Source organism: Centroberyx gerrardi, chromosome 5 (genome assembly GCF_048128805.1).
Source record: "Centroberyx gerrardi isolate f3 chromosome 5, fCenGer3.hap1.cur.20231027, whole genome shotgun sequence".
Lineage (NCBI taxonomy): Eukaryota > Metazoa > Chordata > Actinopteri > Beryciformes > Berycidae > Centroberyx > Centroberyx gerrardi.
The window spans coordinates 18,308,088-18,325,375 of NC_136001.1; the positions used below are offsets into that span (position 1 = coordinate 18,308,088).

At 40.3% G+C, this 17,288-nt stretch overlaps 1 protein-coding gene across 12 annotated transcripts in view; it reads right to left on the reverse strand.

Annotated features, from left to right (window-relative positions):
- cadpsb (Ca2+-dependent activator protein for secretion b) overlaps nt 1-17,288 on the reverse strand; it is a 64,664-nt gene that overhangs the window by 30,379 nt on the left and 16,997 nt on the right. For all 12 annotated transcript variants that reach the window (XM_071905506.2, XM_071905503.2, XM_071905504.2 and 9 more), the window contains exons 2-6: nt 16,521-16,634; nt 14,331-14,663; nt 5,829-5,909; nt 4,998-5,231; nt 3,077-3,198 (exon numbers count right to left, since the gene is read on the reverse strand). In XM_071905506.2, the coding sequence (XP_071761607.1) occupies nt 3,077-3,198; nt 4,998-5,231; nt 5,829-5,909; nt 14,331-14,663; nt 16,521-16,634 (884 nt within the window). The remainder of the gene's footprint in view (nt 1-3,076; nt 3,199-4,997; nt 5,232-5,828; nt 5,910-14,330; nt 14,664-16,520; nt 16,635-17,288) is intronic.

Sequence of the window (17,288 nt, forward strand, 5' to 3'; positions counted from 1 at the left end):
ATTTCAAATGAGAGAATCCATTACGCTGCATCATCCCATTGCAGGTGTGTTATGTTGCAATGCAGGTGTTGCAAGCATTGGATTTATTCTACTTATGCATTGAGTATGCATACATCAACTAAAATTATTAGTTATTTGTCGATATTACATTATTAGTTATATTACATTATATTTTTTGCCCCATTTTTACTTGCTGTAAAGTTTTTGTGATGAAAACCTGTAACCATAACCATGTCTAATCAATTTAATTTAATTTAGTTTCAGCCATGGGAACCTTGCTTTGAACTCTGCATACAGTTTGCAGCAAGAGAAATGCATACGGATCAAGTGCGATCTCAGTGATACACGTTCACGTGCAGCGTCCTCGGAAATGATGTACTATAAAGTGACGATACCATCGAATGGATGATGAGAATGCACATGCTGCGGCAGGTGGCACTACACACCACTACTCAACTCTATGCTGCACCATGCAACGCAACACAACAGGAATTTATGTGGCACGAAGCCTGTTTGCACAGCTGTAAAAGTGTACTGTATAAAACTCAATAAATAAAACCTCATCCCCATACAGACCTACTAAGCCTAGTTTCTTATGATAACATCTTGGCAGCTTCAGTGCAATAAGAATGAGCTACAGTGGGCCTATAAAGCAAGTGTTCTGTGTGCTGTGGATGACCATTACCAGCATCACTTGACCAAATTACAGAGATTAAACAGCCGTAAAAAGATTATACCCAATCAATTTAGCAATGAAAGCCTAATGAGTAACTACTTTGTCTAGTCTACACTTAGTCAGCAACAGCTTGATAGAGATCTAAATTACTAAACTGTGATAAGTTAGAATTGATACCCAAATATGTATAAAGTCTATGTTTTTTGCACACATCCTTATCATACTTTGTAACATACATAAGGTGAATGCAAATACAAATTCAATTTAATCTCCACACTTTTGAAATAACCAGTGCACAGTGACTGTGGTCTGCCCACAGAATGCACACTCCAACACCTGGTGCTCATGGGACACTAATTTGCCATTCACACAAGCGTGTTTAAACGCACCTGCCTGCACATGGGCCATCAACATTCTCAACTGACTCACATGGCATTCATCACAAAAATAATAGTTTTTGCATGCAGCCCGTTGCTAGAGCAACGTTGTCCACTGTATTGGCAAGAGCGCAGTTGGTTGGACAGTTGGAGGACAGTTGGTTTTTTTCACATTTCTTTCTTGCATCATTTATAACGAATCAGAAGTCAAAGGAGTATCTATGGGAGGGGCCTCGGAGGGATGTGGGCCTGCTGAGTGGCTAAGGGGGATGCAGGAGGTGCTTGTTTCAGCACTTGCATGCAACTTGCAACTTTACATTTTTTATGGTCCTGTGTGAATGAGCCGTAAGCTACCAAACCGACAGAGCATTAGATAATCAGACTCTCAGTGGCAGCATAAATCTGTAAAGCCACAGCCAGAACACCAGAACACTGCTGTTTGTGCTGGCAGGCATGGCGATTCTATTTCATCACAAAGACTTTTCTCTGTTATAATGGTTCAAGAGACCATCAATATTAATAGTTTATAGTGTGGTCAATTTCATAATACAACACATTATTAGCCAATATTTCATTCAGTACTGGTTCAGGAACACTGTGTCTAACCGCAACTTCAGATTCTTCTGTTCCGGACCAAATGATTGAAAAATGAAAAACAACAAGTAGTAGTTTTGCTGAACTGCACAGCCCCACCCTACTTAAAACACTTTAATAAGATACCTATACCTGTAAATAATATATATTATGTCAGACTTGTGTATTGTGCTGGCTTGTTAATGTAATGGTAGGTAGCATGCATGACAGTCTATGTGTTATGGTCACTGCACACTGCTGCTGTTTTGTTTGTAAACTTTGCACAAACGTCCGCACAGTAATAACTGAAGCTGTACGTTAAGTTGAGCCATCTAGTGGCAATCCTGATCCATATGTAATGTGGAGCTATAAAGGGCCTTTGCGTCAGAGGACATTGGCAAGAACACTGGTCTCCCAATAACCAAGAACCCACTGAGATGCAAGAGGTTTATTGCAAGTTTGAAGTTTATTTGCTTTTAAAGTGCATTTTACACAATACACTTTGACGCAATTAACAAGAGGCACAAAAGATCAATAACTGTTAATACGAAGATATAAAAGAATGGGACAACAGTAAAAGTTTAAAATGGACAATGTTACATTATTGGACAGGTAATTAAAAGCATTTGAATGACATTCTTTGCTTGGCTTTAAATATATTGCCTCCTTCCCTATCTAGTGCCCCCACTAGTGGAACATTTTGTAAGGTATGCGACAAAATATTCAATTTAGGTTTTGTTTTACTCAAATTCATCCTGATACTTAATACCTGATACCTGTCCTGATGCTCAGCTGAAACTGAGGGGACTGACTGCAATAATTGATTTTTTTTCATCATCATGTTTTAAAGGTCTGATTCATAGCATGAACAAATGGCAGATCAGGCACTGAAATCAAACAATAGGACTGAAGATGTTTTTTTCATTCTGAAACTGACTGCGTTTGATTTAAAGACTGGCACTATGGCTGCTAAACGCGGATTTAAATGGATTTTAATGCCGTCAAACAATGAAGTAAAAGACGATATATAAGAAAGTTTTGAAAAGTGTATTTCAGTGCTATTCAGTAAGAATCTAAACTTATGTATTGATGATTAAAGTACTCAAAACAGCCCAGCGGCTTATCTAAGATAAACAACCAAAAATCAATACCAGTTGGTACTTTTATCTTATTTTTTATGATGAATAAATATTTCATGGGCATGCAGCAAAAAGAACTTATTGCACACTTTGTTTGAAAAGCATTTCAACTTCTGCCCTTAAGGACGACCAAACTCACATTATTAAATGCCTTCTTGATATTTTTTCAGTCCTAAGAAAATGCTGACCTTAACGTTTGGTGAGTAGAATTAGGTTAAGGTTAGGTTAAGGTTAGATTGTGAATTGAATTTACAATATTGGCCGGTGGTGTGCATGAGTGCGTGCATGTGTGTGTGTGCTCAGGCCCTTACGTTGGCTTGGATGCTTCTGCTTGGTCGGTCTGGAGTTTCTCCCCTCCCTCCACCTCCATGGTGCAATAGACAATCCTGTTAGGAGCCAGAGACTTCAGCCCCTGCACTTCCATGATCACCACCTAGGCAGCACAACACACAGAAGATTCATTCATGTCTTGAAGAAGGTCAACAGACACGCAGGAGGCAAATCCTTCCAATTTGAAAGATTTGTTCTAGAAACCCGATCCCAACCACAATCACTAAACACAGCACTTTTTTATCTGGTGATATGATAATGAAAACGCTGCCCTCTTGCCCACAGCCTTGGTATTTAGTTTCCTCATATTGCTGGAATGTATATTTTCTACTGGACCAATCCATGAAAAGTAAAACCATCCTCCATTAAAACTATAACTCACCCTCACCCTTAAGAACAAAACTAAACCTAATGGCTATCACAGAAACTGGTGCATGTGTGTATAGCCTATCACATAATGTCTTACACCTGGTCCTTTATAGGTCAGTGTGGAGAGCAAAGCACTATAACATCACCAGGGTTAAGTACTTAAATTTCCACTTAGACCACCAGTGCCAAAAATATATACACTCATGATACTGCAAGGCACTTTGGATAAAAGCATCCACCGAATGGCATAAATTACGTTATCCTTTCTGAAGTTCACTGCTTCGTGCCGGCAATATCTTTCATCTGACTGTTCCAGTTTATAGACAGACCATTTGCGTTCGTCAGTCCAGTCATCCTGCATACTAAGTTTGGCGCAGATAGAACAAAAAACGGAAATGACTAATTTTTAAGCAAGCAAGTAGAACAAAAAACAATTTGCATCCAAATGCCACAGCCAAAATCAGTTGACAGTTATACTGACTGATCTTGAGGATGGTTTCACTAACAGAAGATTGTGAATTAATAATATTCATTTGATAGGTGATTAAAAAAAACTGTATTTACACCCTAATTGAAGAATCCCTTATGATTTTTTACAGTCCAAAATAATTTTAAAAGGACTATCAGAGTCACATAGGACTGAAAAATATCTCTGGACAGCCCTATCACACTGTAATTATTCTATTCATCTATCCACCAGGGATAAAAAAAAAAAAAAAAATACTGAGGGATTGGTTCCATATTACAATAGTTTCCAACTAGATTCTCAACAGATTTTCCTATTGGACTGCTAAGGGAATTGTGACTATTGCAGCCAACCACATGGAAAGTAAACAGACTTTGAAAATTAAGATTTACCAAAGCACTGTGGAATTGCAGTCTCACACAAACTACTAATTATCTCCATTGTATCCGAGAAGTGCAACTAATTTCAAACGTTCAAAATCCGTAACGGTGCCCACTTTTAATAACGTGTAAAGGAACAGCATGTTAAAAACCAAGCGATATTCTTTGTACATATTATGCATTTCCTGATTCTGAAATAGCACTGCATCATAATGCGTGAAGTGAGATTGCTCCCTGCTCCGTGGTGATAGCTCATCCCAGACAAGCTGATAACAAGATGACTCACGTTCCCAGTTAAGGAGCAGGTAAAAGGTTTTTCTGTATCTCTGTCTGTTATTCTCATACCGTCTGCTCAAGTCTCAGAACAGGTCTGCTGTCTGTTTCTATACTTAGCCTGCAGCAGAGAAGTAGTCTAGGACAGCTCTGATTTATGAGCCCTGATTTAGGCAGATGTAGTCCTACACTATGGGGATGTAGAGCGTTTTTTGCTATTCTGATGCATTCATGCTTTCTCCATCTGACTGCTGTTAGAAATACTTAGAAACGTTGAGTTTGAAAAGCGGAAACTATTGTTTTAAAGGATTCTGTCAAAAGGCAAAACAATAAAAATTCTGTAACACAGCTAGAACGTGGTTTTCAGATACACATGATTTCCCCTCTAGCCTCGCTGCGAGTGCACTGCTTTACCTCCAGAGTGAAGGACAGAACCACATCGGACTTGGACAGCGTGTTCTCGTCCTCCTGGCCCATGTCGATGATGGAGGTATTGTGTCCCCGTTTCAGCTTCTGAAGTTTGAACTCCCCTCCCTTAGACACGGGCATGCTCTCCAGGTTAGCCATCAGCTGATTCACTGAGGACTTGAGCTCCTCAATGTACATGGCCTCCATCTCTTTGGACACAAATTTGGGGAATTTACCGCCCTGCAAATAGATAGAACAAGAACAGGACAGACTGAACATATAATCATATTCCTGTAGTGAATTGTGGAAGAAGAGTTATTTTTCAAAATGGCGTGTATCCATTTTAAAAAAAAAACAAACAAATAAAACAATTGCACCTGAAGTTATCAACCAAGGACTTACTCACTATTCTTTCAAAATTGCCTTCATTTCTTTGAATTTTGTTCCATCAATCATTGTGTAATAAGAATAAGAATAAGATTTTATTTATAAAGCAGGTATATAAATAGGATGATAATTGTTAATGAATAAGAGTTTCCAAAGTGCTTTATAAACAAGCATAAAAACAACATTAATAGGTGTCACTTCTTTCAAATGGTGGATTTCTTTGTTTTGGAACAATAATTTAATGTAACTAAACTAGGAAATAAGTGTGAAAGAAGTGTATCTATACATTTATATTTACATTTTTTTTGATTGTATATTGCATGATTGATAATGAAGTATTGTAGGTTTCCCTCTGCGGGTGGCAGCTCACACGCGTCAGAGCATATTAGTGACATATTAGCGATATAATAGAGCATATTAACTCTGAGGCCACTGCAGCGTCTGACTCACCCTGGCAATCTGGTCAGCCATCTGAAGACGGCCATCCAGCTCTCGTCTGATCTGTGCAGCCTGCTCATCCAGGTTGTCCAGCTATTGAGAAACAAAGAGGAAAAGATCAATACAGCCCCAATAATAGCCCACTGTGCCCCGACCAACACTTTGATACAGCAAAGGGTCAGTGTCACGGGTCACCTACATCTCCCAGCTTCATTTATCTCATCATTTACAAGACATCATGTAATATGACATAGAAATGTTATTTACATATATATTAGCATTTTACAATTAAGATATATGCTATATGTTAGTAGTAGTAATATGTTAATAATATATAATTAGTGTAGATTACTTTAAAAAATATATTCCATTACAGTTGCTAGTTGCCTCATCAAAATTGTTGTCTGTATTCTGATTATTTTTATTTTTACTCTCAGATTATTTGCCATGTTTGAGGTATAAAAGTATTTTTATTTTTTATTATTATTATTTTTTTAAGTAACATAACCTATACAGTTTTTGTATTTAGACATGTAGGTATCTCCAGCAATATGTGAACCTATCTCGAGGCACATGCAATACTCCCCCACAGATAAATGATCAATATCTGCTGTGATATTCACCCACTGATCACCATGTTTACACCACTCCTGCTTGTTTGCTGGAGCCGCACAAGGGCTTGATACTGTCTGCTACACAATCCTACAGGACATTACTACCAAGACCACAGGTCCCCAGGTTAGGTTACCCATGCAGCACACACACACACACACACACACACACACACGCATACACAGTATATAATCAATCACAGGTGGCAGGACACATGAAATTTGATACTGAGATGCTCTACTTGATGGAAATGACCCACAGGAGCAGAAACATAATGCATGTAATGTGCTACTGCGTATGAATTTGAAGACGACATACAAAATGACTAATTTTAGAGGTGGTTGCCCTGTGGGCAAAATCCGTGAATTCAGTCACTCCCTTATTCTGTTTGCCATGATGTGTTGTTATGGGTATGATCCTCCTGAGAGACTGCAGAAAATCTCAGTTCTGGTGTAACGACAGGATGTTGAGAGGGTGAGTGAAGGAGGGGCAACACTTTGTACAACCATGAGAAAGGGCTTGTGTTAGCTGGTGACAGCTAGTGTTAGGGTAGCTGGATTTAAATTATAGAACCTACCCAAATGAACCAGAAATGGAAGAAATGGGTGGAGGCTAAAGCAAATGTGACCACGTAAGCCAAATGTGACCATGTAGATTGGTAATGATGAAGACTGGCATGGCAGTGAATACGAGGGCTAATTACACTCCAGTTTGTTCTAGCTTGCTGCAGTCATAACAGCACACCATAACAGCATACATGAATAGATCGAAAATCAAAAGCGAAGTCATCTCTCCCTCATAGGAACGCTGCTGCCTTCACCATGCTGACCATCAATCGGCCACTGTGGTCCATCAGTGGTTTTGTGGCTTTTTTGAGCAAATACAAATTTTTTCTTACATTCAATAGACTCACAGTCGACCGACTTCTGCCCCTTTTTTTGTGAACATTTTCTGAAACCGTCTTGTTGAGAAAGGGAGGATAAAAATAAATATAACATCTGAAAATGAAGATAGTGCGTGAATGAAAGACACCCACAGTAATAAAGAAGAGATTTGACTTGAGTGAACCATTATGAATGGGTTTTGGCACACGGGGACAAATCTTGTGGTAATGTCATTTTTTGCTCTTATTTGAAATCTGCTTGCATTGGACATTATCTACACCAGGCCAAAGAAGCCTGACATCTGTTAGCCTAGTTTTTGCCCCGGAGTAATGAAAAGCAGAGAAATTCATGGCTCTCTCACATCAATAATGAATGAGAGGTTTATATTAGCTGACACAGGAAAGAAAAGAGAGGGCTGATGTCTCTCTCTTGCTCTCTGCTTTTGTATGCCTCACTCTCTCAGTCACTCTCTCAGCCAACATGGCTCATTCTCATCAAATTTGATGTTGTGACTCACCAGTCAACACCATCCTCTCTATGACCATGGCAGACTAATTGAGACATAACTGCTCCATAGTGTGCCTGGAAAGCAGCATGAGGGGTCAAACGGAAAAGCCCAAGCCTTTCCAGAATATTTTAGTATTTTAGTTTTTTACAGTTACTGCAGTGTTCTATGAATATTTAGTGAAATACTAGAGTCATCCTGGTAATTTCAGTGATATTGATGAGTTAGAAAAGCTTAATATTCTACATGTAAGCGCTGTATTTTACAATTTTGGGGAGGGGAATCTAAAAGTATATATAGTTTTGAGCACATATGTCAGTATTTCATATTTCACTGATGCCAATGGGAGGTTGAATCTTGGGAGTTAAAGGAATTGTATCAGATTGTCAGATGAGCTGATTTGACAAAACTGAAAGGAAAATTCTGAATATATTAGAAGCAAGTGAGTGAATAGAAACAAAATACCACTATTTATCTGAGAATTGTCTTTTTGATAGCCAGAAACGTATTTATATTTTGGGATTCATTTACGTCCTTTAACGGTAGATTTTATCACATTATCTCTGCCAAGAAAATCATCCATCCACAATAGGAGAGACTATTCTGCGGTCTCTCTCCCTGAACACCCTGCTCTATTTGTGATGGAGTGCTCTAAAATCCTCCGGTCTCCTGCTGCTGGGACATGCGCCAGAGCTGACCTCTCTGCGCCTGATGGTATTTCACCCACTCCTATTACATTAACAGGCCTTGTCTTTCAGGCTTTACTGTATTGATTCCCTGCCCCTTCCAGCAATCCTCTTTAAGAGCGAATGAGCTGAAGTCACTGTGCAGCCGCTAACAGGAGGGGAGGGGGCGACCAAGTGAAAGCTGCTGCGCTGCCTGGACTGAGACCGAGAAACACACAGAACATAGAATAGGAAAGAGAGTGACAGCGACAGAGAGAGAGAGAAATAACGAGAGATGGAAGGCTGGGGGCGCTTTGTACACTGATGGACTCAGTCTGAAAAAAAAGGCAAAAAAGCCCCAAAAACAATCAGTACTCTCAGAAGAATCCTGAGCATTTAGGTCATGCAAGGAGCAGAGGATCATTTCCATTGTTGTGTTTTTGAAAATCTACATTGTGCTGATTTGGATTTTCCCTGCATGTCACATTACTTATGTCCGTAATTGACTCTGCTCATTGATGCATATTGGTGCATATTATGAAATGATGCTGGCCAGATGGTATTTTAAATGGAAGACTGTCAGTGTGAGCTGTCAAGTATTGTGTGTTTCCAGTGCTGGCCACTGAACAGCCACCCTGCTACATAACCCAGAGTTCCTGTTTAGTAGAGCACATAATCAGACTTTGCCACCAGCTGCAGCAGAATGTCTGCACTTGCAGCTCAGCAATACTGAGTACTGTTCTGCCACACAATGACACTTTAGCGGAGCCGAGCCTCCTGTGGCAGGAAGTCTCGCAAGCAGGATTAAAAAAAAATCATTTCTCAGGTTCAGGAGCTGAAAATCAGATTTATCCACAACCATAATTGCGAGCCGTACTGATACTGATTGCACTGCTGCCCGAGCTGTGCTTGGATAGCTCCTTTCCCCCTGCTGCTGGCTATCCGGTGCTGCCTGTCAAAGCGCTCGGAGCTCTGGGCGCTGTTGGACTGCTGTGCCAGCGACCTCTGACTCGTGCAATCCCAAAAGGACTGTCACGGTGCCACGCCTGGAAAACCAGCAGCTTGGCCTGTCGTTGTCTGACGCTGCATTTTTACTCTCACATCTGTCTCTCTCCCCCCGCCCCAAAATACAAAGTGCCTAAATCTGTTTGTACGACAAAATTCTGAAGACGGCAAAATCCTCAAAGTCATATTTCATAACTGTAATTGAATACAGCAGTACCAGATAATATTGTGCGTTGTGACTGTGGGCAGACTGCAGCTCATCTGCAAAATGGCTAACATGAGAGGAGTGACTTTGAAGCATGTAATGTGAGGGGGGATGGGGCCAGTTTCTTCAATTACTCCATCTCTCCCTTGACAGCAGTGAGATGCAGCGATGGTCCAGGCTGCAAGGTGAACTAGAGCTGGAGGTCAGCGTCTATGTGAGGTAACAGCCACCCCCTATTGAGCCCCACAGCACCCCAATTTTATCAGGCCTAAAGGTCACTGTTGTCAATGGCCCACAAGCACAATATAGGTGGACAGGCATTCTCATATAACACTAGCCCAGCTAAAAGGTAAGTTTCCCTCAATGTTACTGGAGCTGACAGCACCACTGCAGCTAAATAAAGGTGACATTGCCTCAATGTTAGCCAAGCTGACAGCAGGTTAAAGGTGATGGAACAGAAGCAGGCGGGTAGTTAACAGCACAGCTGATGACAGATTCCCAGGTGGATGGGACATTAGCAGCAGACAGCACACAGATCAGGAGGAGACATCCTGTGTTTGGCGGAGGAAGACTGGGCAGGCAGGCTGGAGAGGTGGAAGCAGCTGGTCTATATTTAGACTTGCCGTGAGTGAGCAGGCCTGTTTGATTGTGTGTTTGCATACGTGTTTGTAGATGTGTGTGTTGGTGTGCCCAGTGTGACAAAAAGCTTCTCTTGTGTGAGTGTAGCACGTATGCAAGGCATGCTAATTAGAAGATTGGCATGATGTGCTCATTCACAACCCTTGTGGCTAGTAAAGCTGCGGCATCTCTATAAAGCACAAACATGTCCTTTTTATTTCTAGTCTATAATAAACACTGTCCAGATTCCATACCATGCCGGTGCAGTCACGCTTTGCACTGCGCTTCAGCACCACTGCTTTTTCAGCTTAGAGGTGGCAGGGCGGGCACAGCAAAAGCTTTCATCCTCTCCTGATCCTGTGTGCAGTGAAGTGGCTCCATTACACAATTATATCAGCTACAGGCTAAACCAGGAAGAGCTCAGGCTTCATTTCCCAACTAACAGTTGCTGACGAGACAAATTAAAGAGGAGACCAAGGCGGGGCCTCCTTCAAAGCCTGTAAGAAGGAACACTGATTTGAGTATGGCCTGTCAATCAGGGGGCCTACGGGCCATGAGTCTTGGCTCTGTGGGAGAGAAAGATTCATTCTGATGTGCTTGTGCGTCACTTTGATACCCAGGCCTAGGTAATTTAATCAGCAGCCACTTGAGATTGGGGAATAATTTCAGTCAGAGTGAGAATTCATTCGTGTGGATAAATATTCATGATTACAACACCTGAGCATGAGAAATGAAGGATTTTTCAAACAGTCAGCAGTGTTACCACCAATACAATTTTATATCCCTAATTTATTCTAGTTTAGTGAGGTAGTTTTTGTGAACTATGGAACCATTTAGGGTTATCACAGGTTATACCGTAAGTGGGACCGTTTTTGTTTAGCTCATCCGAATGAATCAATCTCAAATGAAATACCTGGAAGCAAAAAGTATATCAAAAAATGTGAAAAAAATATTTCTTGTTGTTTGAGTAATTCATTTCCCTGGCCTGCTTTAGTCTAAGTTATCTATGGTGCTAGGAACTCCTACGCACCAAGACTGTCAGCCGCTGAGTGATTCATGTATGAACAATAGATGAAAGCTGAATACAATGTCAACAAAAGCACTTCATGTTGGTTTTGCAGGCTATTGTGAATGTAAACTCTATGTCAAGGTTTCCTCTGCTTACCAGATAAAACCTACACTTTGACTAGAGTGGAAGATGGAAAATCTCAATTTCAGCACCAAAAGAATCAAGGTTGAATTTTTTATTTGGCTTTCATAGCTCAAACAAAACACATGATACCATAGAAACATAGGGGATCATCAGAAATGCTTTAACAAAATGTAATCAGTGTAAATATCACGCTATGTCTGATGTGCACTGTTCAGAGAATGTACTTATAGCAAATGTACGTATAGCAAAGGCATTTTGGTTTAAGTTTGTGGGAGATGTAGAATGGCTGCTCATCTGCTGACTGTCTGTTTACTCTCTAGACAGGCAGCAGCACATTCACTCTCACTGTGTTTGCTGTTACCTGACTGATTTCTGCCAATTATGGCTGATTGTGTTTTCATTAAATAAACTCCAGGTGGTGTATGAGTCTTCTATTGGCAATCTAATTCAACCCTTCTCTAATAGCATATGTGTATTCCTCTCTAGAGCAAAGAGAAGCACTACCTCGAGGACGGACAGGCATATATGGAAGCTGCAATTATGACATTATATAATACAATAGAAATGTATTCATGTGGCAGGCTGTCATTCAGAGTTGCGATAAGTCAATCACAACTCAGACCTAAGAACTACTCTATGATATTGTGCGCATGAGGTATGATTTCCCCAATATACAGATGTACACACACACACACACACACACACACACACATACACACACACATAATAGGCAATCAATAGTTCTTTTCTTTTAGCTAATACAGAAAACATTTATACATTTCAATAATTCATAATCTCTTTATGAAAAGCCTAATAAAGCCTCTATTGAACTACTATAGAGCACCCAAACTCAGAATAAAACACAGATCTGAATACAAACAGACTTTCCAGTGTATCTTTTATATGTTTTTTTATCTGAAGAAATTTCCACCGCTGTGACTTCAATCAGCCAACTCTGAATCAGAGAAATAAGGAGCCACATGAAAAGTGCTATTAATGTAGAAAAATGGTACAGACCAAGAATGTGCAAGATTAAACAGTATTATCAAATGAAATACTTTAAAACCTATAACAGTTTACAACTGTTGCTGTGCAATGTGGGAAGAGACACCCAACACATTTTCACACAGTTGTTTGGCCAGAGGTGTGGAAGGTGTCACCACAGCTACAGAACTGTGCAGCCATCAGGGAGCGGAGCATGCTCAGAGTTTGGCTGGTGAGGCCACTGGCCATACCAGTTTAATCAGGCTGTGAGTCACTTCCAGGGGCTGCTCTTACTTCAGCATAGGACAGAAATAGACCAGTGCTTCTTTCTGCTCTCTGGATGTTACTGCAAAAAAAAATGTAAATCCCCAGTGATAACAGCGCAAAAATGACGGCCTCTGAATCCCAGCCAATCCATGAAAACCTTTCATCAAATCCCTAGCAGCCCTAAGCCACCCTGACTGGATTGCCTCATCTTCTTTTTAGTGAGGATTCTATCATTTAGTAGAGGGGAATATACGGCCATGGTTGCTTACTGAGGAGTGGCTCAGAGTCACCATTAGTACATGCTGTGTCCATAATTGTTATGACAGCAAATGAAATGACAGAGGAGACTGTAAAGAACGGCCCAAAAAATTCTGTAGCATTCATTCACATTCATGTAGATATATGATATATTTGTCTGTAATCAATATAAATGATCCATCTATTGAAACAAGTCAGACCCTATCACAACCATGCCCTCGCAATTTACCCTTTATACAAGAACACCATCGTGAGGCTGTACACACACACACACACACACACACACACACACACACACACATTCAGCTCTTCTAAAAGACAGCAAACATGTGTTTATGATAAGATAATGTTCAAGTGTTCCTTTTCTGTGAGTATCTGTTCAGGAAAACGGCACAATGTTCAGCATGCAGATTTCTGACCCTACACCACCAGCTTTGCTGCCAGCACATAAAACTAGGTTAAGCATCTTCAAAGGCTATGGAGGAAAAATGCACACAGGATTTGGAGACTATGGAGATGTATTTCACCTCCGCATAAGAAGCATCTAACTAATAAACACTCTGGAAAATGGAGTCTATATTGATCTATACCAACCAAAGCATTTCAGCAACAGTGAATAATGCCATTTGTTTAACAGCACTTGAAGACCTCATACCATCTGTCCAGGTTTATATATGAATGATGACTATAGAAAGCAAGATGATACCTTCTCCACAGAAATGAAGCCATTTCAAGAATTAATTGGCTTCCAAGAGGCATGTGGCATTAGATCTAAATCAAATGAAGTGGTATATTTTTTTTGATGCATTAAATGATGAGGAAATGTAGATGTGTGTGAGCCCTGCTCCAAATGCTGCCGTGATGAGACTTTTAATCAAGCTCCTGAAGTAAGAATACATTAGTGCTGCTTTCAGCATTCCCACAGAGAGCAGTAAAGCAGTAAAGACAGCTAGGAGGGAGAGTTACCGGTATGTATGACACAAGCAGCACAGTGTCCACCATTATCCTCCTGCAATCTTAACATATCTCCCCATGTAGCATTGTTGGCTTGATATTGGGAGAAATATATCGCATATCTTCTATTCTGTGTTCATTCAACACTGCAACTAATATTGCATTCAACTAATAAGATGACAACACATTCGATGAATATCAAGTGAAGTAGACCTACACTAAACTCATTATAAACTAGATGAAATGCTACAGACGTAATTATTTTAGTATATTTGAAAATCACATTTTTGGCTTATTTTGACATTATTTGATTGTTATTCTTGCAACTTTATGTGCATTCCTCTAATGGCTTATTGTAGTTTGATTCAGATACCTAACAATAAGACTTCTAAAGTAAAACTTACCTGACAGGCTTGGTAAAGCAGTTGGTGCTCAAACTTCTTGATGCCGAGGATATTCTGGAACATCTCGTACAGCTGGTCCTTGCTGAGAATAAGCTCGGAGGCCGCACTGGCAGTCATACGTTGCTGCGCCTTGCGTGGATCCTCATCACCGCGGTAGATAGTGTCAAACTTGGCCATCCAGGAGCTGAGCACTGTCTCCTTGCTCAGGCCGTCAATCTCTGGAAGGCTGCGCACACGCTTCTCGATGTGCCTCTTGAACACTTCCCTGCAATCATTGGCTGAGAAGCCTCCACTCTGGACCATTTTAGCCACACGGTCACTCTTTAAGAACACCTGTATTGTGAGAGATCAATGTCACTAATTGGTTGGGTGCACTGGCTGAGAGCAATGATTGCAATTTACTGATGCTAGTGATATACAGTACAAGAGTACTATTAAAAACAGGCAGCATGTGTCATTTGAAATGTTGAAGAATAAAATGGTGGCTAATGTGGATTCATTAAGATGCTCAAGACTTCTGAGCAGATTCATATTCACTCTTTGTATTATACAGGAGTTGTACAATCACTAAATTGCAGTATATGATCACAACATTTCACTGGAAAAGAAATCCCACTTGAGGTGTAGAGCAGTGTGCATTACTGAGTGCATTACCCATTACTTTGAAATTGTACTGTTTGGTATAGACCTGGCCTTTGTGTGTTTGTGAGAAGTAGAGCCACTGTGTGCAGAGTCACTGGATGAAGCCATTAGCTGTTAATTTTGAATTGAAGGACTGGAGCGATGAGAGAAATGGAAGGCTAGGTCTGCAACAAGGCCAGGGTCACACTCTTTCTCCCCATAATGACAGACTAATGGAGACAGAGGCAGACAAGGCTATTGTCACAGCGTCGGACAAAGTTTCCATCAGAGCTGACTGCTCTGTCACTCTGACAGTCACATTGTGTCCTTGGTTTCCACCATGGCTAAAGACCAGCGACCACAGTACTAAAACATTACAGTGTTATTTTACCCTTGTCATGTTGTGCTTGTTCTATCAGCAAAGAACAAATATCTGCAGATTGAAATAAATAACTAAGATGCCGAAGTCAATCACTGTGTTCTTGCCTGGAGAACTGTTTGTGGTTCAGAGACCAGACTACCATTTAGGAACATTTTTACCAAAGACAGAACACAAAGTAACCTGTGATCACCCATAATTTGGATAATAATAGAGGCCATCAGCGTTTCAATGAGGGTGCCACTTTGTTTAAATGGAGAAAAAGGAGCTAATTTCCTCACTGATTGACTTTGGCTATTGGCTTTGTTTTTGTTGTCAAGACATGGAATTATTAGTTTTAAAGCCCACATTTTGGTTTGGAAATCTTAATCACCTTCATAACTAACATAAAAATTATTGTCTATTCACAAAAAAGCATTACAAAAGTAAACAAAACAAAACAAGCCTTAAACCTCATGGTTAGCTGTCATGCGATCAATTTAAGGATGTATTGATGGCTCCAGTCCCATCCTCTGTTTTTTTTGTTGTCTTTTTTTGTTTTGTTTTGTTTTTTATAATAGGCATACCTTTTTGTTTATTTTTCTATTATGGATTTGGCCTTTAAAACAATAATTGCCAATAATTGCCATACACATTGTGCTGCATGCACAGTAATGATGGCTTTTTCAACTGTGGATTGAATCGTGAGGTTAGAAAGGCTGTGTCAACCACACGCCATGACTCATAATCTGTGTAGTGAATAGCTTCAGCCACCATTTTATCACTTTGTAGTCTGAACGCAAGCATTCTGAGAAACATAGTGGCTTTTTCACCCGTATCAACTGAAGCTGCAATTACAAACAAAAAGTGACTTAGTTGCTTAGACATATGTTATAGACACATCGCTCATAACATGTCAATATTCTATTTAAGATACTTCACAAAATGACAGCTGATCAGGCTTGGTGTCAAATCTATTGCATGTCACAAAATTGCTAGCGATATGAATAGATTATGAATATCCAGCATCACATTTACATATCTATAATCGACACGAATGTACGCACGTATGACGTGTGTGTGCAGAGACAGCCCAACACATTCAGTGACTAATCTGAAAGCAGAGCATCCATTTCTTGTACTTGGAGTGATAAGTGGCTCTGGCTGGGATTTTGAGGGAAGGGGTATGGGAGATGCAGATAGGGTGTTACCTCATAGTAGCTCTGCACAGCGTTGATGAATGCCTCATCAGCCACAATTTGTGTGTCTCCGTTGAGGAAGGCCTGGAAGCGATCCTTGGTCTGCTGAAGCTGCTGCTTGGTTATCTGGGGAAGCAAGGGCACACAGAGGACACCTCAATGCTACAGCCAGAGCGCGGAAAAAAACACGTCAATGCAAACAACAAATTACCTTCAAAAATAAAAACAAATGCTTCCAAACAATGAATGGTGAACTTAGAGGTAAAATGTCACAGTTCTGACAGGTAAGTTCTGTGTTTTATACATTGGCCATTTATTTATTCTGCATCTGTTACGCACAATGTCACAGACTAAAGAAATCTGCTATACATTAAAAGCATTGAAAAGTTTGTCCTTTTCATTTCATCTGGTAAGGATTTTGATGAATATTTTACACTTGATCTTCTGCAAGCACTCAAAAACCTATCTTTTATTAAAATATTAAAAGTCAAAGTCTGTGCTGTACATGTGTAATATATTCTTTTCAGTTTCTGTTTCAGCGCTGTAACGGTGTTTCAGGTTCTCTGTGTTTTCACACAGGTCTAGATGGAAGTCCTTTGATTGATATTCACTCACGATATTACTGTACAATCGGTGACCCAACAGCCCACAGACTGACCATCTCCCTCTGCTAACTGCCTTCATCCATACAGTTCATAATTATTATGGCTGTTGTGTATATGAACGTAGGACAAGGACCTGCTGTTAAAGTCTGTGTCTGTGTGCGTTCATCCGAGCGTT